At 54.0% G+C, this 26,294-nt stretch overlaps 1 protein-coding gene across 3 annotated transcripts in view; it reads left to right on the top strand.

Annotated features, from left to right (window-relative positions):
• Nucleotides 1–1,896: 1,896 nt before the first annotated feature.
• STX8 (syntaxin 8) overlaps nucleotides 1,897–26,294 on the top strand; it is an 84,162-nt gene continuing 59,764 nt past the window's right edge. For all 3 annotated transcript variants that reach the window (XR_009488882.1, XM_059864073.1, XM_059864074.1), the window contains exons 1-6: nucleotides 1,897–1,997; nucleotides 2,556–2,655; nucleotides 7,285–7,379; nucleotides 8,192–8,302; nucleotides 14,681–14,805; nucleotides 16,042–16,134. Coding sequence is in view for 2 of the 3 variants with exons in the window: in XM_059864073.1 (XP_059720056.1) it covers nucleotides 1,981–1,997; nucleotides 2,556–2,655; nucleotides 7,285–7,379; nucleotides 8,192–8,302; nucleotides 14,681–14,805; nucleotides 16,042–16,134 (541 nt within the window). In the remaining variant the exon portion in view is untranslated. The remainder of the gene's footprint in view (nucleotides 1,998–2,555; nucleotides 2,656–7,284; nucleotides 7,380–8,191; nucleotides 8,303–14,680; nucleotides 14,806–16,041; nucleotides 16,135–26,294) is intronic.

Raw genomic sequence — 26,294 nt, 5'->3', positions numbered from 1 at the left:
GCTTTTAAGGTGCGGGCCAGCCCCGGCCCCGCGGTTTATTTGGGGTAAACACAGCGAGGGGTGGAGCAGCTCCGCGCCCGCATCGCCCCTTCCTGCCCCAATTCCGCGCCGGGCCTGGCCGGGGGCTGTAAACACCCCGTGGGCCGAGATAGCATCAAACAGCAACACGGGCAGTAAATGAGCCCTTCATTTTCCCGAGGATAACCTTCGTGCTCCGCTCGGGCTGCGGCGGCTGCGGCCCGGCCGTGGGGCTCCCGCGTTCCCGGTGTGCCCCCGGGAAATGCTCGGTACCGATCGCTCCCAGCCTCAGAACGCGCTGCAGAGCTGCAGAATGAGCGCCGTGCTCACGGACAGAGGAGCTGGGCTGGAGGAAAAGCGGCCTCCAGCAGCTGGGAGAGGCTCCCGGGACACCGCCCCGCTCCCACAGCGCTGCTCTCAGCTCGGGCTGCACTTAGCGGGCACTTTATAGGCATCCTAACCTTGTAAAGGATGCTTATTTGCCTTTAAAATCGGATTGCTTCCGCTGTGATAAGAGCAGCTGCAGGTTGTTCCTGACCTGCCTCCCTGCCTGCGAGATATGAAATATGAAATACGGAATATGAAATATGTAGAGGCCGCGGGGCTCGGGCTGAGCAGCGCAGCCCAAGACCATCAATGTTTGATGGCCGCGGCTGCGGGAGCATCTCCGGCAGTGCGGAGAGCCGGGCCAGGGCACAGAGCCCACCCCGGGGGCTGCGGGACCAGCGGGGGCTCAGAGCCCCGGAGGGCACTGCTGGCCCTGGGCGCTCCTGGGCAGGAGCGGGACCTGTCCCCAGCCCAGCCCGGCCTGAGGGACAGCCCTGGGGGCATCCCGGGAGCAGAGCGGGCGGGGATCAGCCCCGGGAACGGGGGAGCAGAGCGGGGATCAGCCCCGGGAACGGGGGAGCAGAGCGGGGATCAGCCCCGGGAACGGGGGAACAGAGCGGGGAGCAGTCCCGGGAATGACGAGATGCGCTGGTTCTCGTTATCAATCTCGTTATCACCAGTGTTGTGATTGTCCTTATCGCTGCCGTCATCGCTGCCGTTATCAGCAGGCCCAGCAGCCCCGTCACGAGGGCGATAAAGCCTCGCTGGCAGCGCCCCGGAGCTGCTCCTCGGGCTTGTGCCCGATTTGCGTCACCGATCGCATCCAAAAGCAAAGGGAGAGGCCAAATCCCGGCGGATGAGGGGCGGGAAGGGCTTGGAGCGAGGGGCTGAGCCCACCGCAGCCAAAACAGCGCCAGTGCCAGCAGCGCCAGTGTCACCGGGACCGGGGCGGGGACAGGGAGAGCAGCGATGTCACTGCGGAGGGGCAGGGACAGGGCACAGGGCTGGGGGTTTGGAGAAGGGAACCGCTGCCACCGCTCAGTGCGGGGTTTGTGTGGCAGCAGGGAGGGGTGGGGGCAGCTCTGGTTCTGTGCTGTGCACATCTGCCCACATCTGCACCTTGCACCGCGCATCTCTACACCCCGAACACCTCTGGCCCTCGTATTGCAAAGCTCCGTGCCCGAACACTGAACATCTGCCCCTCTAAACTCCGAACATTGCATCTGTCCCTGCGCCCCGCACATCTGTCCCTCTGTCCCGAACACCTGATCCTGCCCCTCTGCCCCAACACCTGCCCCCGTCCCTCTGCCCCAACACCTGATCCTGCCCCTCTGCCCCAACCCCTGCCCCTGCCCCTCTGCCCCGAACACCCGGCCCTCCCCTCTGCCCCTCTGCAGAGCCGCTGCGCCATCGGCCCCGCTCCCCGCACTGCCGCGCCCCTGGGGCCGGCTGCGCTCCCCCGGGCCCGTGCCCTGGTCCCTCTCTCCATCTCTCCCCTCTTTCCCCCTCCATCTCCCCTCTCCTCTCTCCCACTTCCCTCTCCCATTTCCCTTTCCCCTCCGTCCCCTCCCGGCGCCTGCGCGCGGCGCGTCCGGGCGGATCCGGCGGAAGCGCCGCGAAGGTTCCGGGGCCGTGATGGCTCCGGACCCCTGGTGAGCGCCGGGCCGGGCCGGGCCGGGGGCTGCGGGCCGGGACCGGGCCGGGACCGGGTCAGGACCGGGCCGCGACCGGCTCTGCCGGGGCTGCACAGCGTGCGGAGCCTGCGGGGCCTGGCACGGGCGGGAGCGGGGCCGGGCAGGCCGGGCTGTGCGGGGTGTGCCTTCGTGAAGCCCGTCCCGGTGTGCGTGTGTGTGTTCGGGGTGTTGTGTCTGTGTTCGGGGTGCTGTGTGTGTGTTCGGGGTGTTGTGTGTGTGTTCGGGGGTGCTGTGTGTGTGTTCGGGGTGCCGTGTGTGTGTTCGGGGTGCTGTGTGTGTGTTCGGGGTGCCGTGTGTGTGTTCGGGGTGCTGTGCGTGTGTTTGGGGCTGCTGTGTGTTCCCTTCCCGGAATCCTTTTCCAAAACCCATCCCAGGTTTTGTGGCTGTGTGTTTTGGGGCTGTTGTGCCTTCCCCTCCCGAGGCTTACACCGGCGGGTCCCATCAGATCCCATCCCATCCCATCCCATCCCATCAGATCCTATCCCATCCCGTCCCAGCCCGTGTTCCGCTCCGCAGGCTCCCGCTGCTCGCCGCCGCTCGCCAGCTCGCCCAGGACATCGCCGAGAAGCTGCAGGAGCGGAGCCGCTGCCAGCGGAGCGGGGAGAGCTCGGCCAAGGTGCCCCGGCAGGGTCGGGCTCGGGGGGCTGGGGCTGGGTGCGGCGGGCCGGGGGGCGGAACTCCGGGATAAGGGCGGAACTCCGGGATATGGGGCGGGATACTCGGGTTAGGAGGCGGAATACCCGGGATATGGGGCGGGATTGCCGGAGATGCGGGGCGGGATTCCCGGGATGCGGGGCGGGATTGCCGGGATGCGGGGCGGGATTGTCGGGGATGCGGGGCGGGATTCCCGGGATTGGGGGCGGAGGGAGGTGCGGATCGGGGCCGGGGCTGTGTCGCTGTCGCTGCCGGCACCCGCAGGGGAAGGCTGTGTTCCAGCGCCGCTGTCTGTCCCTTAAGGGGAGCGAGAAGGGAGTTTGGGAATGAACCGCGGCTCCCCGGTGTCGCCCAGGTGTGGGTCAGCAGCGGTGAATCTGTGCGTGCAGCCGCGCCGGTTCAGGGAGGAGCCGTGGCCGTGCTGGGCACGCCCCGCTGCCTGCTCCGGGTGTCCCTGCGGGATGGAGCCGGCCCAGAGAGTCAGGGATGCTGGGATGGAGCTGTCCTTGAGGTTCAGGGATACTGGGATGGAGCTGTCCCTGAGGCTCAGGGATGCTGGGATGGAGCTGTCCTTGAGGTTCAGGGATACTGGGATGGAGCTGTCCCTGAGGCTCAGGGATGCTGGGATGGAGCTGTCCCTGAGGCTCAGAGATGCTGGGATGGAGCTGTCCCTGAGGCTCAGGGATGCTGGGATGGAGCTGTCCCTGAGGCTCAGGGATGCTGGGATGGAGCTGTCCCAGAGAATCAGGGATGCTGGGATGGAGCTGTCCCTGAGGCTCAGGGATGCTGGGATGGAGCTGTCCCAGAGACTGGAATTCTCAGGGATGCTCAGCAGCTGCTCTGTGCCCTCTCTCTCTGAACAGGGAGCAGAGGTTCCTCCTCCAGGGCTGGCTCCTGCCTTTTGCAGTGGCTGCAGATCAGAGGGAGTAGCATCTTGCATCCTTGTTTTAGCTGCATTTCTAACACAGTGCAAGCCCAGAGTTAAAGAGGAATGAGAAGCAGCAGTTGGAGCTCACCCAGGAATGTTGTGTTCTCCACGTTTTCCCCCTTCCTGCTTATGAAATAAAATAAAGTTAAGGTTTTCAGGAGGCTGCTTTCCCTGGGGCTCCAGGCCTTGTCCTTTCCTTCAGGAGCAGCTTTGAGTCATTACCTGCTCCTTTGGCTGTGTTCAGATGAAAACTGCTGTAAGCCCTTGAGTTGGTCATTTACAATAATTGGCATAATTAAAGCCCCAGTGCTTTTTCTCCCCCTCTCTGTATCAGGGCTGTAATGCAGTGCCTGATCACTGGGTCTGCTCACTTTGCTGAGGGCTGTTCAAATCAAATGTCATTTTTGAAAAGTTTCCTTGGAAGAAGTTCTGGGGAAGAGTGTGTAGGCTGTGCACAATGATCAGTGCTGCTGAATGGCTGCCTCACTTCAGCAGGAGTTGAAAAGGGGTCTCAGAAACCCCAAATGAGTGGGGCTTGAGCAGTATTTTCTCTGCCTTTGGAGTGTTTGGAGGTGCAGAGTAAATTCCTGCTTTGGGGATGGTGAAGTATCAGAATTGCACAGATACACCTCAACAACAGCAGACCAATAAAAAGATTGCTGCTCAATCTGTCTGTATTTATAGAGGGCAAAGTTCTCTACTGCCATCAGTGCCAGCTCTGAGGAGCCCAAAGCCCAGTGAGACGTGGGGCTGGTGCTGTTTGGAGCTTTCTGGGGCTGGAACTCTCCGGGCTTGTGTTTTATGGAAACATTGCACACGTGGCTGACTTCTCCATAAAATCATTTGTCCCATGCCCTGTGTTTTCCAGCTTCCTTTAATCCATCAACAGGTAGAGGGGAATATTTGGCAGCGTTTGATTCTACTCTAAACAAGGTTCCCACAAGGAGAGAGGTGTTTCCATAACAGAAATGCCTGTTGAGAAACCCACGGCTGAGCAGTCGCGTGTCCTGTGCCCCCTGAGCGCTGAAATGCAGGGAAATGTCTTTGTACAGCCCTGGCCTTTCAGGGAGAATGTAAACAGGGCTTTGTTTTTGTAGTATTTTGCAATTAGCATGGCTGACAGACCTCTTGCTTGTTGCTGAGCCAGAAATAGAGCACAGAATCTAAAATGGAAAAATAAACTGCGAGGAAGGATTTCAATCCAGCACTGACCATCCGTGAGCTCTGCTCTGTTCAGCTGATCATAAAACTTCCATTGGTTTATTTTTTTTCTACTTTTCTTCTGCCTTGGTTTTCTGTACAGGAGAGGAAATCTTTTGTTCTCTCACTGCAGTTTCTGGCCAGGCTGCTGCATTTGGTGACTTTTTTGGCCGTGTCACCTTTGTGCTCTGTTGCTGTTCTGGGTCAGTCAAATGGAGCATTCTCCACCTGGAGCTGAGAACAAATGAAATTAATTACCTTTAATTACCTGACTGCAGAGCTGGAGGCCACGCAGAGGCTTCAGCACCCCCAAAATCTCTGATCCCCTGTGCTGGTTTGGATCTGCTGCCGTGGTGGTGTTGGGTGCTTTGGTCCACAGGTGGATTTTGGCTGCCTCAGCCTGGCTGCATCTGCTCTCTGCTGTGTCTGGTGGTGTTTGGGGGCAAACCCCAGCCAGTTAGGCAGGTTCAGTCTCCTGAGGCTCTCCTGCTCCATCCCAGGCAGGTTCAATCTCTCAGGCTCTCCTGCTCCATCCCAGGCAGGTTCAGGCTCTCCTGCTCCATCCCAGGCAGGTTCAGGCTCTCCTGCTCCATCCCAGACAGGTTCAGGCTCTCCTGCTCCATCCCAGGCAGGTTCAGGCTCTCAGGCTCTCCTGCTCCATCCCAGGCAGGTTCAATCTCCTGAGGCTCTCCTGCTCCATCCCAGACAGGTTCAGGCTCTCCTGCTCCATCCCAGGCAGGTTCAGGCTCTCAGGCTCTCCTGCTCCATCCCAGGCAGGTTCAATCTCTCAGGCTCTCCTGCCCCATCCCAGGCAGGTTCAGGCTCTCAGGCTCTCCTGCTCCATCCCAGGCAGGTTCAATCTCTCAGGCTCTCCTGCTCCATCCCAGGCAGGTTCAGGCTCTCAGGCTCTCCTGCTCCATCCCAGAGCACCCAGGCAGGGTCTGGCAGCACTGCCCCTGCTGCTGCTGCTGCTGCCTCTGGGGCTCCAGGAGGGCAGGGCTGAGAGTGAGAGCAGATTTTCCTCTCTGGTTCCAGTTCCCCACAGAGCAGCTGGGGTTGCTGCCTGTTGTAAGCCACAGCTTGTAAACAAGAGGCACAGCAAGTCTTAATTAGCATGACTTGCATTGTTAATTGCAGTTTGAGTGGCTTTTTCTGCATAACTGGAATGAAAAGAAATACTAGCTGAGGAAGAAAAACTCAGAGGATAATGTGAGTTTGGGTTGGGAAGGGGTGGGGGGAAAGCAGGAGGGTTCCTGCAAGGCTGGGGTTTGCTTGCAGCAGGGAAGGATGGCTGAATTACATTTTTACTGAGAGCAGGCACATCTGGGGCTTGGGCAGGTCAGTGGTGAGAAAGGACTGGGGAGCTGGGTGCTGCTGAGAAGGGAAATGGAACAATCTGGATTTCTCTGGGGACTTAAGTTTCAAGTCTGGAGGAGTTGAGTGCAGGGAATGTGTGAGCCTGTGGCAGCCTTCTCTCTGATCCTGGGAGCTGAGGAAGAAACCCAGTGGCAAAAGAAGCTGGTGCCTGTATTTTTACTGAAGATCAGAGGAAAGAGCTGGAAATTTATCTGGAAAATATTAAAATGTGCTGAAATGTTTTGCCCATATAAAGAAGCGTGTTTATAAAGACTTGAAAGACAGCTTTCCATATTCATCAGCATTAATGCCTCAGAGTTGTGTTTGTGAAACTGTTCCATTGTTTTGTAAGCAGTGACTCCTGGCTCTGAACGGGCTCTCTGGGCTTGCAGTGGAGCCCTTCACACCTGTGCAGGAAAAGTTAAATAAAATGGCAGATCCCAGGACATTCCTCTGGCTGCCCTGGAGGGCTCCAGACCCTGGCAGGGGGCTCAGAGACCTTGGCACCTTGGTCAAAGACACACCTGTGCCTTGGATTTTAGCCATGGAAACAATTCCCAGCTCTGGGTGAGGAGTTACAAGCCACAAGGGTTTGAGTAGAATGACAGTGAATTTATCACAGGGTGAAAATGTAGAATTTTGGGGATTTGGAATGGGGGTTCAAGAGGCAAGATGGAGGAATCTGGGTGTGTCCTGTCCTTCTTCTTCTTCTTGTCCTCCATCTTCTGCTGTGATGGTGGTGACACTTCTGGATTGGTTTAGAGTAGAGACAGACTGTCTAACACAGGTGATAGGGATTGGGAAATTATTGTAAATAAAGCACAGGTAGTCCTTAGTATAAAAAGCCAACAGCAGCCCAAGGGCAGGGACTGTGCCACAACCCGAGCTGCTGGACAGATCTCAGCAGGGCAGAGAAAGAATGGGAGAGATAAGACACAACAACCTTGGAAAGCAGAGTTGAGGAATCTTGACTTCTGTCACGGGGCTGGGAAAAAAATCTTTTTAATACCTGGGGAGCCATTTCAGCAACAAGCCTGAGATACATCTGCATGAAATGTGGTGCAGCTCTGCCAGAGCAGGCCAGTGACAATGTCTGTGTTCCCCCAGGTCAACGTGGCCATCAGGTCCTCGCTGCAGAGCCTCAGGGAGAAGATTGAGCAGCTGAGGGAGCAGCTGCTGCGGGCGGTGTCCACACGGCAGATGTATCTGTGCCCAGCAGCTGCCCCGGGGGCTGGGGTAGGCTGTGCAGTGCAAAGAGTGCAAAGTGTGCAAGATGGGCTGGGCAGGATGGGCTGGGCAGGATGGGCTGTGCAAAATCTGGTGTGCAAAATGTGGTGTGCAAAGTGTGCTGTGTAAAATGTGCTGTGCAGGATTGTGCTGTGCAGAATGTGCTGGGCAAAATGTGCTGTGCAGAATGTGCTGTGTAAAATGTGTTCAAAGTGTGCTGTGCAGAATGTTCTGTGTAGGATTGTGCTGTGCAAAGTGTGGTGTGTAAAGTGTGCTGTGCAAGATGTGTGTAAAGTGTGCTGGGAAAAGTGTGCTGTGCAGAATGTGCTGTGCAAAGTGTGCTTGGGCAAAATGTGCTGGGCAAAATGTGGTGTGCATAATGAGCTGTGTAAAATGTGTTCAAAGTGTGCTGTCCAAAGTGTGCTGTGCAGAATGTTCTGTGCAGGATGTGCTGTGTAAAATGTGTTCAAAGTGTGCTGTGCAAAGTGTGCTGTGCAGGATGTGCTGTGCAGAATGTGCTGTCCAAAGTGTGCTGTCCCCCCCTGCCACAGGCTCTGGCTTTCCCCTCGTTCCCTCTGCAGGACCCTTGGGCACAGAAGGGTCTCTGTGCTGCTGCTGTCACTGTCAGGGCAGCTGCAGTGCAGGAAGGGCCGGGCACTTCTGGGCTGCAGGGACAGAGCCTGGCTCTGGTCACCTCTGTGTCCCCATCCTTGACAGGATGGGCTGAGAGGAGCTTGAGGAGAGCTCTGAGGCCTTGTGGGTTTGGTCCTTAACCCAGAGCCACCAGCACCCAGCTGGAGGGGGACAGGAGGCAGAACTTGGTGGACGAGCTCGTGACCCGGCACAGGCAGCTGGAGGCATCCTACAGGAATGAAGGCCCCGAGCCAGATGTGAGCAGGTATGGCCCTGTCCCCTCCAGTCCCAGGGGATCTGAGCTTTGGGGGCACCTGGGGTGACCACTGAGCTCACCTGCCCCTGCAGGTAGCAAAGGGAGGCATTGCTCAGAAATGAGGTGGTTTTGTCAGTGACAGCACATTGCTGGCAGCTCTCCTGATGCTTGGAGAGGCTCCTGGAGCAGAGGCTGGACACAGTAAAAGGAATAAAGTTTATTAAATTCATTCAAAGGCCCCAAAGGATCCACCTGGGGCAGGGCAAGAGCCCAGCCAGGGCTGCAGCCAGGATGGAGCCAGCATGGACTCAGGGTCAGGAGTTCTCCCTCTTTTATGAGCTCTGGTCCATTTCCACCCTGGGGCTCAGGGTCCAGTCCCACTCCAGGGGATGCAGTCCCACCCTCCCAGGCTGCTCTCCTCCATTCCCTGCTGTTTGCACTTTTTGGGGCTGGAGCTGCAGCGGTGTCCTTGGTTCTGGGGCTGGAGAAGGATTGTTCTGTGTGCCTGAGCTGGGAGGAGACCTTGCTGACACTTTCTGTGCAGTTCAGAGTTATTTACCAGTGCAGTGCACAGCCTGGGAAATGTGAAAGATAAAAACTAAGGCAAACAAGAGGAAAATACCAAAATCTCTTGATAATTTCAAGGCCCATTAGAAATGATCAGGGATTCCAGTATTTTCCAGCAGAAGATAACATCAGAGAGTATTTATTTGCTAGTGCTGCAAGGCTTGATGTTTTATAGTTCTCTTTTAACTTCTTTTATTAAAAATGGATAAAACTATGCCAGATACTCCATCTGGTGAATTCCCAGCCCTTCCCAAATGTCCCTGTGGGTCTGGTTTTCAGGGGCACAGGCAGAGACACCTCAGGGCCTGGATCTTGTGCCAGGAAATCCAACTTTGCTCTCTTGCCTGGGTTGGGAGTGGGTCTGTAGGGAAGGGGCTTGGGGAGAGCTTGGAAGGAATTTGGAAGGAGTTTGGAGGGATTCTTGAAAGGATCTGGGAAGGAGCCTGGGAGGATCCTGGCAGGCCCTGGCAGGAGCTGGTGCCAGGCATGGAGCCCCCGGGCTCTGCAGGGCTCAGCTGCCGTTCCCAGCTCGGGGTCCCTCTGCAATCCTGGCAGATCCTGGCCCAGCTCTGGGATGCTGGAGGTGGCAGAGCCCCCCTGGGATGGGCCTGGGGCTGACTCTCAGCCTTCCCCTGCATTAGAACAATCAGCACCTGGGCTTTGATGGGGCTGAGCACTGACACCTGCCTGGCTTGTGCTGCTTTTCCAGATCTAATCCAGGCCTGATGTGACAGCCCTCGGTGCCCAGGCCCTGCTCTTGGCAGCAGCCCTTCCTTTCATTAACCTTCCTGCACCACTGATCACATGTTTGCTGCCCAGGGCCTGGGGCTGGGAGCTGTGCCCTGGAATTAAGCTGCTTCACGCCTGCTCAGCACTCAGCGAGCTCCACATCCTGTGAGAGCTGCTCTGAAGCTGTTTCTGGGCTGCAGGGCTGGGCTCTAATGCTCCCGGGGCTGATCCCAAGTGACAACTGCTGCAGGACCCTCCCTGGCTGGGGACAGCCTTCCTGCCCCTCTGGCCCTAATTGAGGAGCCCCTGGAATTCCCAGGGCAGGCCTGGGCTGTTTGTGCCCCCCTGGAGCAGGGCCAGCTCCGTTCCCTTTGGGGGGGATTTAATGACAATTCCAGGGTCTTCTGCCCCTTTTTCTCCTTGGGAGGATCTGTGCAGGCTGTTGGAGCAGGGGCTGCAGTGGGGCAGAATTCTCAGGGCCTCACTCCATTCCCAGGGCAGGAGTGGGAAAGCAGCAGGAATGTGACTCTGGGTGCCACAGGTCAGACTTTAGAGTGTTTAAACATTTGTGGAGACAGAGGGATGGGAATGGTCCCACTCCTGTCTGAGCAGGCCTCAGGCTGGAGGAGTCCCTGTCAGTCCCCAGAGAATCCATGAATTTCCTGCCCTTCCTTGGTGTCTCTTGGAATTCCTCAAAAACAGAGACAGCTTCTGGTGCCTGTGGGACACACAGCCCTTCAGTGAGAGCTACCCCAGGTACTTTTTAGAAGAGGCCATAATCTTTTTTCTCCTCAGTGTGGGTCACCATTTTCCTGGTTGAAGCCTCTCCTGGCAGATGGAAGGGATTTCAGCCTGATCCAAGCAGGAATTTCACCTGATGCCAAACAGGCTTCAGTCCATGAGTGCCAGCTTCAGGTGTCAGCTGCCTTTGGGGGTCTGGCTCTTGTTTGGGGGGGGCAGATAAGAAAAGAAGGAAAGAAGGAAATGAGATCAGCAGGAGTTGTTTAGGTGCCTGAAAGCCCCTCCTGGTGTCCTCCCTCCCTCCCAGCTGTGCTGGAGCCTCCTGGCTGCAGCTGCAGCATCCTGGGATGGGGATGGGGATGGGGATGGCTCAGGTGGGTGGGACAGAGGGAACTGTCCCCCCAGGGAGCCCCTGAGTGCCAGGATCAGACCTGGGCTGGGGCTTCCCAGGGTTCAGGTGGCTCTGTGGTCAGGGGTGCCCAGCCCCTCCTCAGGCAGCACCTGCAGCCCCCAGGCCCTGGGGCAGGGGGAGCAGAGAGCCCCTGGGAGATGCTGTCCAGGGCCACGTGGGATTCCCTGGAATGGAGCAGCAGCTCTTGTGCTGCTGGGCTGGAAATCCTCTGCCAGCTGCAGGGGCTGCTGGGGGCTCCCCATCAGGAGAGGTTCCTGGGAGGAAATCTCCCCTGGATGGTGCCTGGAGGGGTCTTGGAACTGCCTGTGCTCGTGTGGCCTCTCCTGGGTTTTTGGAGAGATGGAGGGGGTTTCTATTTCATACAGAACATTGGTTTCTATTAGAAAATTGTTATAGTGAAAATTTGTATGGTTTTCTTTTTCAGATTTCTATATTTATATAGAAAATTGTTTTACTTATTAGCTTGAAGCTTCCTAAAAATACAGAGTGAGCCCTGTAAGTGAGAGAATGCCCCAGTCCTGCAGCTCCCCTGTGGAGGGTGACCTGTGAAGCCAGGCTGGGGTGCCCTGGGTGCTTCAAAGAGCCCTCTGTAGTTCAGGGAATGTTCAAGTGATCATCCACCCAGCTGTCAGATGACCCAGGTTTTGTTTGAGACTCAGTCTTGCTGATCAGCCTTGTAAAGCCCTAAGCCTCGATGTGTGGCCTGGAGTAAGTGCTGGTTGAGTAATCTAAGTTCCTTGGGAGGTGTTCTGAGAATTATCAGTGAAACAAAGGACAAGCCCTCCCTTGTTAGGCAGTGGCAGAGCTCCCTGATTTTAAACCCCATCACCTTTTTGTGCTCGGGCACAGCGCTGAGCCCTGTAATTAGTTAAATCTGCTCCCCTCATCAAAAGCCATCCCCACGCTGCAGTGCTCGTGAGGCTCCCCAGATCTGCCTGATTAACTTGTGGAGGCAGTGGGTGGCTAATTGGATGAGCTTTAATCTTCACACCAGGCAGGGCAGGAGGAAGTGGGGCTGTGTGCAGGGGAAGGCAGTTACCAAACATGTCACAAAGATTGCTGTGAGCAGCACACCCCTGGGCATGACCCAGCCTCCAGGAGCGGGGCAGGCACTGCTGGGAGGGAGAGAGGCACAACACAAATTATCCCAGATTTGCTTGCCTTGGCTGTTTTGGAGCAGGCAGGAATAGCTGTGCTGGTTGCAGCAAGCAGAGTTTCCGTTCCTTTGCTGTGGTTAAGCAGCTCTGGCAGCAGTTGGTACCTGGGGTTTGTGTCCCTCTAATTGAGGGGAATTGGGTGAGCTGCAGTGCTGGTTCCACCTGGAGCAGAGCCGTGTTTCTGTGCTGGTCACACCCTGGTGCCCTGGGGGATGAAAGAGCCCACTGAAGCCCAGAGCAGGGAGGAAAGCTGGGCACTGTGGGCAGCTGCATGCCAGCTGTGTGCAGGGTGTCTGATCCAGCCCCCTGCCAGCCCTGGGCAGTGCATGGGGCTTCCAGGAGGGCAGGGCTGGGCTGGAACAGTGCCAGCTCCTCTCTGGGGCTGCCCTGAGCACCCAGCTGCTCCCAGCAGGGCTGCCTCTGCTTCGGGGCTCAGCCTCACTGCCCTGGGGAAGGGAGGGGCTGAGATTTACACAAAGTGCTTTTTAGTCACTTGCAGGAAAAAAGGGATTTTCTGTATTTTTTCCATATTTCTTTCCATCTTTTTTCATATTTTTTTCATATTTATATTTTTTCTTTATTTTTTCCCCTATATTTGTTTTTTTCTATATTTGATTTTTTCCTTTTTTTTTCCTATTTTTCCCCCTATATTTGTTTTTTCCCCCCTATATTTGTTTTTTCCCCCCTATATTTGTTTTTTTCCCTATATTTGTTTTTTTCCCCCGATATTTGTTTTTTTCTCTATATTTGTTTTTTTCCCCCTATATTTGTTTTTCTTCCTCCTATATTTGTTTTTTTTCCCTATATTTGTTTTTTTCCCCCATATTTGTTTTTTTTCCGCTATATTTGTTTTTTTCCCCCATATTTGTTTCTTTCCCCCCCTATATTTGTTTCTTTCCCCCCATATTTGTTTCTTTTCCCCTCTATATTTGTTTTTTTCCCCCTATATTTGTTTTTTCCCCCCCATATTTGTTTTCCCCCCCCCATATTTGTTTTTTCCCCCATATTTGTTTTCCCCCCCATATTTGTTTATTTCTTTTTTTCCTATTTATTTTTCCTATTTATTTTTCCCATTTCCCGTTCTGCCGTCACCGGAGCGCGGTGCCCGCGCTGCCGCGGCCGGGGAGAGGAGCTGCAGGCTCTGCTCTGGGCGATTTTCCAGCAGCGCTGCTCCATCCCAGGCCAGGAGATGTCCCCAGCTGCCCGGGATTGCTGCAGGAGCCCCGGCCGGGCCGGGCCGGGCCCGGAGCCCCCGCAGTGCCCCCGGTGCCCCCGGTGCCCTCCTTGGCACAGAGGGGTGCCCGGCCCAGGGGGGCACTGGGCAGGTCGGAGCAGCTCCATACAAACTCAATTTAAAACACTAAAACAGCTGCAGCCTTCTCATTTAGGTCTGGGTTATTGTAATTAGTTCTTTTAGTTACACCAAGGGGCAGTAATTGGGCACCTGAGAGATCCTAAAAAAGTTCTTTTAGTTACACCAAGGGGCAATAATTGGGCACCTGAGAGATCCTAAAAAAGTTCTTTTAGTTACACCAAGGGGCAGTAATTGGGCACCTGAGAGATCCTAAAAAAGTTCTTTTAGTTACACCAAGGGGCAATAATTGGGCACCTGAGAGATCCTAAAAAAGTTCTTTTAGTTACACCAAGGGGCAGTAATTGGGCACCTGAGAGATCCTAAAAAAGTTCTTTTAGTTACACCAAGGGGCAGTAATTGGGCACCTGAGAGATCCTAAAAGCCCTCCCTGTTCTGGGGTCGTTTGTGGAAGTGCTTTGGGGAAGAGCAGGGAGAAGGGAAAATGGGGATGAGGTGCAGAGTTGAAGGAAAGGAAAGCAGAAGGAAAACCCCAAGTTGTGAACATCTGGGGAAAGCAGCCTCACCGTGCCTCCCCAAGCCTGAGCTGCAGCTCTGGGCTCAGGGACTCTGCTGGGAGGTTTGTCCTGCAGGAGAAGCCAGGGAAGAGCTGGAAGGCAGAAAGCAGGAATCTGTACTGAGGAAATGCTGGAGTGGGGTTTCGTTTTACTGCCTGGATTTATGTGGCCTGGACATGGAAATCTTGTTTTCTGTGGTCACCAGGGAGGTGTCTGTAATGTGAACAATCTCAAGTCATAATTCTTTGAAAAGAAAACCCATTATTTAATTACTCTTTCATTTAGCAGTGTGTGCTCCTGGCTTCTCGTTCGGGTTGATGCCAGACTAGGAGATGCAGGAAGGGAGCTGTGTCCATCTGCAGTTCCCAAAATTCAGGAATGTTCCTGCCTAGGTTTGGTCAGGATTGCAGGGAATTAAGTCTCATCTGATTTGCATCTCTATTAACAAGTGGGTCCTTCTGCTGTTTGAGGCTGTAGCAGTATTTTTATTTTTATAATCCAGGAATAATTTGTATTCCCAGGAATGCTGTGTGCTCTACATGCAAACAGCATTTTATATGGATTTATTATACAACTGTTTATCCCTGTCAGATGAATTCTGTCCTTCCTTGCCACTTCCAGCCTGTGGGGTGGATTTGTTCTTGGGGATTGTTTTGGCTGATCCCTGCTGGGCTGCACAGAGGGCTCAGCCCTGGGGGCTGCTGTGTGCCAGGGCAGAGCAGGGCTGGGAATCACCCACTGGGACCCTGGGTGCTGTGTGCAGGGGACAGACACCCAGCCAGGGGACAGACACCCAGGCAGGGCTGGGAATCACCCACTGGGACCCTGGGTGCTGTGTGCCAGGGGACAGACACCCAGGCAGGGGACAGACACCCAGGCAGGGCTGGGAGTCACTCACTGGGCTCTTTTCAGGTCCAGCCTCATGGCAGGAGGGGCCAGACGAGGCACCCCCAACCCCTGGCTCTTGGAAGAATCGGAGGAGACCAGAGGACTTGGCTTTGATGAGCTCAGGCAGCAGCAGAGAAGGATCATTGAAGGTACAAGAGCCTTTCTGGTTGCTTTGAGCATCTCTGGGACTCTGAGAGGAGCTTTGGTGTGGAGCTCAGTACACCAGCCTGGGCTGAATTTTATTCCTTACAGATGTCAAACACAGCAGCTCCAGGCAGCTGCTCTCGGTGTTTGCAGGAGCAGCACTGTGCTTGCAGGTTCTTACCTGGATGCAACTTGTTAAATTAAAGTTTGGAAGTCCTGATTTTGCCCATGTTCATGGTTTTGGTGTGCAGTGGGATCACATAACTGCACTGGCTGGAGGGGCCATGCTGGGGGCATTAAAGGTGTTGAATTGGGACAAGGTGAGAATTAACTCATCCAAAAAGGGTCCTCAGATTTTGGCCCTCTGCACCCATGAGGAGTCCCTGACTTTGGGAGTGTGGGGAGAGCTCAGCCTGGGGAGGTCAGGTGGCTGCTGAGGTCATGTCCAGGCAATTCAAGTGCTGGAAGTGATGCAGTGAAATCAGTCTCAGGAGAAGCCTGCTTCACTGCCTGGGCACAACTGCTGTGCAGCTCAGGAGCACCCCTGATGGTCCAGGAGGGGCCTCAGCTGCGTTCTTAATTACATTGTAGGTCATTAAACTGGGGCTGCAGGAGTGCAGAGTGTCCTGGCCAGCCCATTTGGGCATCCCTGCTGTGCCCTGGGCACTGACCCTCTGCAGCTCCTCCTGTGCCCCCCTGGCAGCTCTGGGCAGGGGGAGCTGCCCGTTTCTGCAGGGCCCAGGGGATGTGGCTCTTCCCCCAGGAGCTCTGGGAGCACCTCACACTGTCCCTGCCCTCCTCCCCTCAGCTCTCCCCACCCTCTGCGTCCTCTCACAGCTTTAAAAATCTCTTTGAATTCTTTGGTGTTTGCATCACCTGTTTTCTTTTATTCATGTTAGAAGTTGCTTGGAAAATTTAAAAAGACTAATCTGGAGCTTGCCAGAAAATCCCCTGCATTTATGATTGAGTAACAGCTAAATGTTAAATTCTTGGTTTTTTTTTTTTTTGGATCCTCAGCAAAATGTCCCAGCCAGAGCAGAGAAATTATTTACCCATCATTCACATTATTTCAAGAGTACTGTTGCCATAAGGATTAATTTTCATGTTGTGTTCATGTGTTTTTCTTAAAACATTTTAGCCTTGAAGCACAGAGTAGATTTTTTCCTTCACTTCTACCTGTTTTATGTAGCCTGGCATTTCAGCAGCTTTTGGAAGTAATTGAATATATTTTCCTGGTGCAGAACAAGATGCTGGACTCGATGCTCTTTCTTCAATCATATCCAGGCAGAAGCAAATGGGGCAGGAAATTGGGAACGAGCTGGACGAGCAGAACGGTAAGGACAAGGTCTCACCTCACTTTTCTGTAAATCTGGGCTGTGGAGTTTCCTCTCCTCACACAGCTGCTCCTCCTGCCCACAGAGCAGCAGCGGGCACTGGAGGTTTGTGTTCCAGCAGTGCAGACTGTGCCCACTCTTCACCTGGTCCTACTGTGCCCCTCCAGCCCTTGGGATTTCCCCCAGCCTGACTTTGAACAGAGGCATTGCTGATTGCTGCTCCAGAGCACAGAATGGATGTTGTGCTCCATCCTCTGCCTTCTTCTGTTGGATGGCAGTTTTTATGTGTTGCAGGGCTTCACTTGAGCATTCTCAGTGTGTCTCTTTCCTGAGTAGAGAATGGAGAAGTCTTGAGGCAGCGATTGAAGGAGCAGCATTGCATTGTTTGCTGCCAGTGCCTGGGTTGGGGAGGGTTGGTGGCAGTGAGTGTAGCTCAAGTTCAGTGTCATACTGACCCAGGAGAGCTCCTAGCTCCTTTCAGAGGAGCCACTGGCCGAGTGCAGTTGCTCTCCTGCAATAATAAATGAATACAAGTGCTTTGTTACTCACCTCATTGTGGCATGAGGTGCCTCTGGCAGAGCAGATCCCCCTGAGCTCTCCATCCCTGGCACCTGGAGCAGCCCAGTGGGAGCCCGGGGCTTCATCCCAGAGCAGGGCAGGGTCCTTGTCCTTGCTGGGAACCTGGAACCCAGCCCTGATTCCTGCTTCTTCCCGGGGTGGTGTTTGCCCTCTGCAGTCTCTGGGAGTTTGGAACCCCCCTGCTCAGAGTGAGGAGTTCCACACTCACATCTCTGCACACGGAGGCAGGAGGGTGGATTTCTCCTGTTTGCCACAGCTAATCCCAGGAGGGATGGGAAGTTCCTAGAATATGTCTTTGTTTATTTATCTTAGGGTTGTTGAGGAAGGGTTTGTGCAGCTGGGACAGACCATGCTCGGTGCTCTTGTCATATTTGGATCCTCTGCCTCCTGTGAGGAAAGGCATTTTCAATTTGGGGTCTCGTCTCATAGGTCCCTTTATTAATTGTTGCTTATGAAGTCATATTAATTGCCTTTTTTTTTGCTCTAAATAGGAAACAGGTGGGAAGCATGAGCATGTTTATGGATTCCCTGTGAAACTTTGGTTTCTCCTCAGGAAAACACACAATCTGTGTCCCATTTCCCTGTTGGGGGTTGGGGATGGTTCCCCAAATTCTTACATTTTTAGGACCCTAAAGGTTCTGTGTTTTGTGCCACTGCGATTTTGCCAGACTTCTTCTAGCAATGAGACCTGGAAATATCTGTGAAAGGGAATATATTTAACCCTTCTTTTTACAAATACTGCAGATAGTGCTGGTGCTGTTTGTGTTAGAGATGGTAACAAAGCCTTGAGCAAATTCCTGTGTTTCCTTGGAGCTCTGCCTTGAGCCGAGGCAGCCCTTGCTCAGCAGAGGGGAGCTTTGTGGGCCCTCTGAGCAGGGAGAGGTGAGGAGTGTGTGCTGCTCCTGGGGGCTGCTCAGAGCCTGTGTCCCACAGGCAGGAGCAGCAGAGCTGCCAGCCCTGCAGAAGTGTCAGCAGGAGAGGCTGCAGCTGCCCAGAGGAGTTGGGAGCAGCCTGACTCTCCAGATGTGGGGCAGATCACTCAGCACTTCCTCCATCCCTGCCAGGCCAGTGGAACTCCCCTGTTTCCTCTGACTTGATGCAATCCCTTTTTCTGGGCTTTTTTGGCAGATATGGGGGGATAAGGTCAGACATTTTGTTGCCACTGGCACCCTGGAAAAGCTGAAGTCCTTAGCAATATTTTCCAGGGGCTGTTTTCCCTGTGCACCTCTTACTTCATGCCCCTGCCTAACCATGAGCAGACTTTGCTCAGGCTCCGTGCCAAGCTCTGTCACTGCTGCTGGCCCAGGTTGATGAGGATAACTGCCCTGCAATTTCCCCTTCCCTGGAATCCCTTTCCTTCCTGGTGCTGAGTGATAATGGCATCGTCTGCCTTGTGGGGAGGCAGGGGAAGTTCATCTTCATTAAGTGCTGCTTCAACATTTCTCTTTCCTGCAGTCAGACTTTCCAGCAGAGCCCCTTTCTGTGGGAAGCCTCACTTCCCCTTGCCAGGCTGCCGGGGATGTTCCCACCTTCTGCAGCTTGTCCTGCTGCTCAAGTGGAGCCTGGCTTCATTCAGGAGCAGCTGATAATTGCATTAATTAATGAATGAGCCCCTGGGGAGCTGGGTGCCCATTCTCCAGGCCTGTTTGTTCCATTGCCAGGCAGCCCTGGCTCCCTGGAGGTGTCTGCAGCCCCAGCTCTCCGGGGTGCCCAGAGGCATTCAGGCACTGTCCCCTGGTGCCAGCTGGGGTAGCTGTGCCTTTGCAGATGCACCAGCACCCGGTGACGTTCACTCCTCACAGCTCTGTGTTTGTTAAATGACTGCAAAGTGATTAAACCCCTTTGGGAGGGAGGTGCTGCTGCTGCTGAGGGGCAGGAGCAGGGCTGGAGCTTTGTCCCCGGGCATCCCTGGGCTCCGGGGGCAGCTGTGCCCATGGAGAGTCCTGCCCATGGACCCAGGTGACACCAGGTGACACCAGCCTCCCTGAGCCCCACCCACCTCTGCAAGAGCCTCTGGAGGCAGCAGGGGCTCTCAGGTGGGATCCCTGCATCGCAGAATGTTCTGGAAGAGCCCGTTCCCCCGGGGTCCAGCTGGGGTGGATGTTGGTGGCACAGAATGTTCTGGAAGAGCCCGTTCCCCCGGGGTCCAGCTGGGGTGGATGTTGGGTGGCTGAGCCCCATCCTTGGCTCTCACTGGGCAGCCCCCCTGTTCTAGTGGGGGTCTCTGGTGGTTCTGTGCTCAGGTTTTCCCTGCAGGTTTGATGGCCCTGCTGGAAGCTGATTTGGGGCCTTTGCAAACCTCCTGAGCTGGGCATTTTGCACTGATGAGCAAAAGAGAAGCTGGGTACCAGGAGACATTGTTTTTTTCCAGCCTCAGGAGTCTGCTAGCAGTGGGGATTAGCCAAAAGAATTTTCCCATCATTAGCTCCAAATTTGGCCCCAGAAAACTTTCTGTAATCCTTTCATCTGTTCCATAAAAAAAATAAAAAAGAAAGAAAATAGTGTAAATGGCCTCTGGCCCTGGTGATGAGGCAATCTAATCTAGTGCAATAATTGTGGAAGAATGCTTTCAGAAACTGTGAATGCTGTTTGTTTTACCCTTATAGAGATGTTGTTTTCTCATTGTGACATGCTTGCATGAGAATGGAGTACTCTGGGATGGATGGTAAATATTGGGAGCTTGCAACACTCGCCCTGTTTGGCATTTTTCCCTGCCAGGGTCATTTCTTTGCTCTTTTGCTTCCGGCTCCTCTGAACCTCATAGCAGGGCATAAATAAATTCATGGATAGATAAGCTGCAAAATCAGACCCTTCATGTCGTTCTCCTGGTCAGGAGAGTGCTGTGCCAGTCAGGGTGTTCCTACCCAGAATGGATCATTTTAAGTAAACCATCTCTCATCATAATCCTTTAATTATATGGTTATGTAACATTTTGAATTTCTTGTCAAAATCAAGTTTCTGAAACCGACCAGAAATTGTGGCATGATGTTTTTGTTTACAATAGCTTTGCAAAGCAAGGTTGCAGTGTCACCTCTGGTCACAGTGGGTGGCACAAACTCCTGCAGGGGGACTCAGCTCAGAGAGATTTTGGTGACCCTGATGCCTGTGGTATTTGCTGCCATCAAAGTGTGTGAGCCTGGAGCCTGTTCTGGCTGCTCTGAGCACACCTGGAGAATTGTCCTGGCCTCGTCAGTAAAGGAGTGAAAACATCCCTGCTGCTGCCAGGACTTCTGGGGCAGCAGCAGAGTGAGGTTCCCCTCTCCAGGGCAGTGCTCAGCTCCTGTGCAGCAGCCCAGGCAGGGCATGGGCAGCAAGGGCTTCCCCTAAAGATTATTTACAAGGCTGCTGCAAAACCCTGCAGTCCTTTCACATTTCTGTTCATTGGGAGCGTTTCTGCTGTCATACAAACTAATCAGCACTGGAGTGGTGAGCCCCAGAGCAGGGCTGGGGGTGCATTGCATCATTGTTAGGATTAGTTTGTAAATCAGAAATGATTAAAGATTCAAGTTTCAGGAATGTTCATCATCTTGTCTAAACAATATCTGTTCCCATCCTATGGAGTGGCTCCATCCTGCCAGCTGTGACCCCTTGGAGGTGGCTCCATCCTGCCTGCTGTGACCCCTTGGAGGTGGCTCCATCCTGCCTGCTGTGACCCCTTGGAGGTGGCTCCATTCTGCCTGCTGTGACCCCTTGGAGGTGTTCAGCATTCCCTGGAAAGGCTGAGCACCAGCAGGTTCAGCTTTGCTGGAAGCCTCCATGGAGGACCATGTGTTTCTAATATTCAGATTAAAAATAGCCATCCCTAGCCCCAGTGACCTCAGACCGTGCAGATAGATTTTAATTTTGCTTCCTGAGCTTATGGTATGGAATAGAAACAATTCAGTGTTACTGGGGCACGGCTCTGTCTTTATTGCACATTGTTTAAGTGGATTTAACCCTTCCTAGGGGAAAAACTACCTTTGCTTTTTGTCTTGAGTGGTCTGAATAGTGCAATACTTAGGCTGAGAAGCTGGGAAGTGGCAAACCTGAGGTTGCACTGCACTTCTTGGGTGTGTTTTTAGTCCTAAAGCCCTTGCACTCTGTTTTCTGCAGGTCTTGCCTCATTTTTTGCACAGGACTCGATCTCTTCTGGGGCTGAACTGTGCTTTTGTGGTGACCAGAACTGTTTGTAAGGTCCCTGCCTGGCTCCTTCCAGGTGTGGGAAAACGTTTAGAGAGTGAGGCCAGGCTCGTGAGAGGGCTTGTGGCAGCAGCAGCAGATAAATGTGGCCTCAGAGCACAGAAGTGTCTGTGCTGCTGCCCAGGAGCTGGGGCTGAGGGTTTAACCCATCCTGGGCTCTCCAGGAGTGCCTGGCTTGGCACCCCAGGCTGGGCTGCAGGATGGGAATGCCTGGGCTGGGAAGGAGCTCTGGGGATCACCTGGGTCACCCCAGCAGGGACTGGGGATGTGGAATCATTCCCTGGTGGAAGATCTTTAACATCACCGAGCCCAGCTGTAAACCTGGCACTGCTGAGTCCACCACGAAACCATGGCCCTGAAAATATCAAAATGTACTGGAAAGGTAGATAAGGCTTGCTTTGCGTGTGGTTTTGAAAAAGAGAGCTTCAAACTCTCTTTGAGCATCCAAAGTAAAGCTTCACTATCAGTTTTCCTATTTTCCATCTGAGTTCAGCAGTAGTGTTTCATCTCCCAGGGAAGCTGTCAGAGTCAGCACACTCAGACCTGCTGTCAGGAGGGCCATGGTGGGAAGGTCTGGGGCAGCTTTAGCTCTTCAGAGCAGAGCTGGAGTCGTGTGCAGGCCGTGAGGAATGCAGCCTCGTGCTGGGTGATGAGGATAAAACAAATTATTTGGTGTCTGTCGAGGAAGTAACCCTGCCTGTGCTGCCTGCTGGGTGATGGAAACCAAGGTTACACTGAATTTGCATTGCTTTGAGAAAGGTAGCTACACAAAAAAGTATTTATAGTGTTTCCTAACCTTTTAAATATGAGACTTTGCTGCTTCAGTATTTCCAGTGTTTATTTACCTGTGACATTTCCTGGTATTCTTAAAAGGAAGGTGGAGAAAGCAGGGAAGCCAGTGCAGAGTGGGTCTGTCTCACAGCCTGGCTCAGCAGCCAGATGGGAACCTGCACAGGGAGCTCTGGAGCTCGGGCTCAGGGCAATTTCAGCAGTGTTGGATGATTGGAGCAGCAGGAGGAGGTGTGAGGTGTCCTGGCCATGGCTTCACAGAGGGCTGCTGACAGCACAGGGAGGAACAGGGAGCAATCATCCCTGTGCAGCCTGTCAGGATTTGCTGGGCTGGGTTTGCATCCCTGTGCAGCCTGTCAGGCTTTGCTGGGCTGGGTTTCCATCCCTGTGCTGCCTGTCAGGCTTTGCTGGGCTGGGTTTGCATCCTTGTGCTGTCTCAGGCTTTGCTGGGCTGGGTTTCCATCCTACAGCCTGTCAGGCTCTGCTGGGCTGGGTTTGCATCCTTGTGCTGTCTCAGGCTTTGCTAGGTGGGTTTCCATCCTACAGCCTGTCAGGCTTTGCTGGGCTGGGTTTCCATCCTACAGCCTGTCAGGCTTTGCTGGGCTGGGTTTCCATCCTACAGCCTGTCAGGCTCTGCTGGGCTGGGTTTGCCATAAATTCCCATCCTTTTTGGTTGTCTCTCCTCACTCCAGTTTCTGCTCTTGGCCTGTCCCCTGTATGGGCTGTCCTTGGTGCCCAGCTGGAGCAGGAATTGTTCTGTCTCCCTGCTCTGTGCAGAGCTCACATCCCGTGATAGGAAGCTCAGAACTGCAGACTAAAGCAGCACAGAGTCTGGAACTAGAAAAGCTAAACCTGAAGGCATCACTTTGAGTGACTGGAACAGAGCATGGGGAGCAGCCAAGGGCTCAGCAGGGGCTGTACTGCTGGCTGGGTCTTGCTGCTGTGTGCAGGGGGATGCAGGGGCTGCTGCTGCTGCTCCCAGGGCTGTTTGTGCTGGGGCTGTGCTCCCAGGGGTGTTTTTTGCTGCTCCCAGTGGTGGTTTGTTTTTTTTTTTTTTCTGCTGCTCCCAGGGTTTTTTTTTCTTTTTTTTTGCTGCTGCTCCCAGGGGTGTTTGCAGCCCTGCAGCTGCACCTGGCAGGGATGAAAGCCCCGCTGCTGCCCGGGGCTGCTCACACACAATGAGCCTGGCTGGCCCCTTGGCACGGGCAGCCTTTTTCCTTGAATAGTTCAGGCTGTAAAATAACTGTTCAACATTTGTCTTCTCAATTATGTGGATTTTTCCACAGTTAGTCAATCCCTACCTCACCCAGGCCGTGCTGGGGAGGGGGAAGCTGTCTCCCTCCATCTGTCTGACCAGGGACCAGAGCTGCTGGGGAAAGGAGCTTCCAGCTTTTTTAAGCTTTTCAGGATTTTTTGATAAGAATTATGATCTCAAGCATCTTCTTTGTTAAGCCTTGTCTTTCGTTTCCTAACGGGGAGCTCTGGTAGAAGCCTCAGCTTTTAGCACATGAGAGTTTCCCATCCTGTTCTTCAGGCATTTGATTTAAACTGTTTAAAAAGAAAACAAAACCTAACTGTAATTGTAGGTATTTCAAAACGCTGATGATTTTTTTCCATGCTAATTTAGATTTTCCTCTGTTCAAGAAAATCTCGAGCTGGGACTGTGGAAGGGGATTTATTTTCCCAGCCTGCTTTCTCAGGATGTCTGTCATGTGTCAGGAAGGAGCAGGGAGGGACAAGCCCAGCCTGTTCTCCTTTACAGCCCCTTTCTGGTCAATCCCTACCTGCCTGGGAGCAGCTGGAATTCCACATCCTGACCTTCCAGTCCTGCTTGTGGCTGAGAAGGGCAGGGGATGGATGGCCCTGTGCAGAGCAGCCTTTGCTGGAGGCTCTAGGAGACTGTTGTGTGAGTTTCTGTTTAATTGTATTTATTTTACCCTTGTAGATACACCAAGGTGCTGTACCTGACCCATTCTCCTCTGGTTTTGGCTGAGTTAGGAAGGTTTGGCTGAACCAGGGAGGGATTTAAGGTCTGAGCCAGGATCCCCAGTGGTTTCTGTGTGCCCTGAGCTGGTGCTCAGTGAGCAGGACAGGGCTGCTTCAGCACTTTCTCATGATGACATTTCCCTGTCTCTGGGCAGTGTTTTATTCCCCAGTCCTTAAGCACCACTTAGGCTAAAAATAATGTTATATTTTTAAATATTTGCTATTTGTGGCAGTGAAATACAGCTTGATGGTTCCTACTTCAGCGTGTACATTAAAGACTCTGACTCCAGTGCTTCCTCTGTGCCTTCCCCTTCTCAGAGGGATTTTTGAGGGTTTATGGGGGAGGTTTTGAGGTGGCTGCTCTGTCCCACACCCCTGGCTGTGGGACATCCCCAGGAGGAGCTGCTTGGCCAGGCCTGCTGGAGAGGAGGGGGAGGCAGATGCTCCTGTGTCCTGGTGATTTCACTCAGGGCTGCCGGGCACTTCGTGGGCTTTTAATGGATTTCCCAGAAAACCTGCAGGGCTGGAGGCTGCACAGCTACAGCCCAGGAGGGGAGGAGAAAACCACGTTCCTGGGCACGTTGTGCTCCTGAGGTATTGCTGGAATCTGAGGAGTGCTTTGAACTGGGCTCGCTCAGCCCGAGCTGCTCAGGGCTCTCCAGAACCTTCTCCTGCTTTTCCCATCACCTCCAGGAGCTCATCCCTCCTCCCATCTCCTCTGCCACCTCTCCTGTTCTCCTGAGCACAGTTTATTGCTTCTCTGGCTCCCGTGTGCAGTGCCTGGAGATGCTGCCCTGGCTTTTGGGGTGCCTGGAGTGCCCGGCTGGGGCTGTTCCAGCTGGGGCTGCTGCCCAGCCCAGCTCAGTCCCAGTTTGTCCCTCCAGGGAGCTGGGCTGGGGCTGAGGCAGCAGAACCCATCCGTGGTGCAGCACTGGGCTGGGTTTGCCGTGGAATTTTAAGTGTTAAGTTGAAGGAAAGGTGAAGGGCCAGGTTGTGCCCACAGTGTTGGTGGGAGCTGATTTTTCAGGGAGGGGTTTTTGGCCCGTGCTGTGCCAGAATCTTTCTGTTTAATGCCAGGGTAGCTTGATGGAGGCAGAGGGAAAACTGGGAGCAGTTGCTTCCTCAGAGCTGTCTTTCAGTCAGAAACAAAATTAATGTGACACAAAGGTGGCATTCTGCTAAAATGGTGAAGTTGGTCTCTTAGGGCATCCCTTTATCACTTAAAAACGGATAAAATCATGATGCTGGAACCATTACTATAAATTAAAGTAACTTCCCTGCAAGCTTGGGTGTCACCTTTTTGTTGGGCTTGCTGGTGTATGAAATGTTTCATCCCTGTGCATCCCAAACCCAGCTGGTGTGGGTGTTATCCTGTTTGTGCCATGCATTGTGAGAAACCCTGCCCTGCTGCCCGACTCCAGCCTCCCCTGTGAGCCCAGGAGCTCTTGCTGTTCCCACTGAACTGCTCTTTCCAGGCATCAGTAACTGGAATAATCCTGCAGCACAACAGCGGTGCAGCCCTTGGATGTGGAAGCAGACAGAATTCCACTTTACTTTCTCCCAGCAGTTTTACAAGGAACACTCCAGCAGGAGGGGAATCAATCACACAAGATGCACGAGGTCCCATGCCATGGAGTGTCTGGCATCCAAGTGCAGGGGCACGATCAGATCTGGCTTTTGGCTCCTGCATCACCGTGCTGAAACAGCTCCAGGGCTGTTTGATCTCAGAATTTTGTTGGAAATTCTCTTACAGGACCAAGTTTGCTGAAAAATGCTGGTTTGGGGCCAGTCTTTAGTGTGAAACATGTGTGCCTGACAGCCTTTTTCCAAGCTCAGGGTAGGAATTGAAGGGATACCTTTGTGATAAAAAGGGATGGACTGGGCTCTGAGACACTGAGGCCACCAAGGTCCCAGTTTGGGGCAGGACAGGCTGGACTGGGCTGGGGCTCCCAGTTTGGAGTAGGACACCCTGGACTGGGCTGGGCTAGGACCAGGGACCCCAGGGCTCCCAGTTTGGGGCTGGACAGACTGGACTGGGCTGGGGATCAGGGACCTCAGGGTTCCCAGTTTGGGGCAGGACACCCTGGGGCTCCCAGTTTGGAGCAGACACCCTTGACTGGACTGGGCTGGGCTGGGGTTCCCAATTTGGAGTAGGACAACTTGGATGGGGCTGGTCTGGGGTTCCCAGTTTGGAGCAGGACCCCCTGGGCTGGCCCCAGGGACCCCAGGGTTCCCAGTTTGGGGCAGACACCCTGGACTGGGCTGGGGTTCCCAGTTTGGAGCAGGACCCCCTGGGCTGGCCCCAGGGACCCCAGGGTTCCCCACAGCTGCTCAGCTGAACCTGCTCCTCCAGGTGTGAGCACAACTGCTGGGAGGATTTGGCTCCCAGTCCTGCCAGGATTTCAGAAGGCTGGGTTTGGTCTGCTGTGGGCAAATCCTGGGTAAGAATAAGAGAGCAGTTGGTAGAAAGTGCCCAGATGTTTGTTCTGGATAACCCTGAGCTTCGTGTTTGTAGGGTGTGGAGAGGGCAGCCCAGTGCCAGTGACAGCTCTGGGGCTGTGGTGCCCTGCAGCAGTGCTGGGAAGAGAGGTCAGGATCCAGCTTCTCCTCACTGGAGGAGAGAAGCA

Source organism: Haemorhous mexicanus, chromosome 20 (genome assembly GCF_027477595.1).
Source record: "Haemorhous mexicanus isolate bHaeMex1 chromosome 20, bHaeMex1.pri, whole genome shotgun sequence".
NCBI classification, from domain to species: Eukaryota; Metazoa; Chordata; class Aves; order Passeriformes; family Fringillidae; genus Haemorhous; species Haemorhous mexicanus.
The sequence above is the reverse complement of the archived record's forward strand: the minus strand, read 5'-3'. Positions and strand labels throughout refer to the sequence as shown.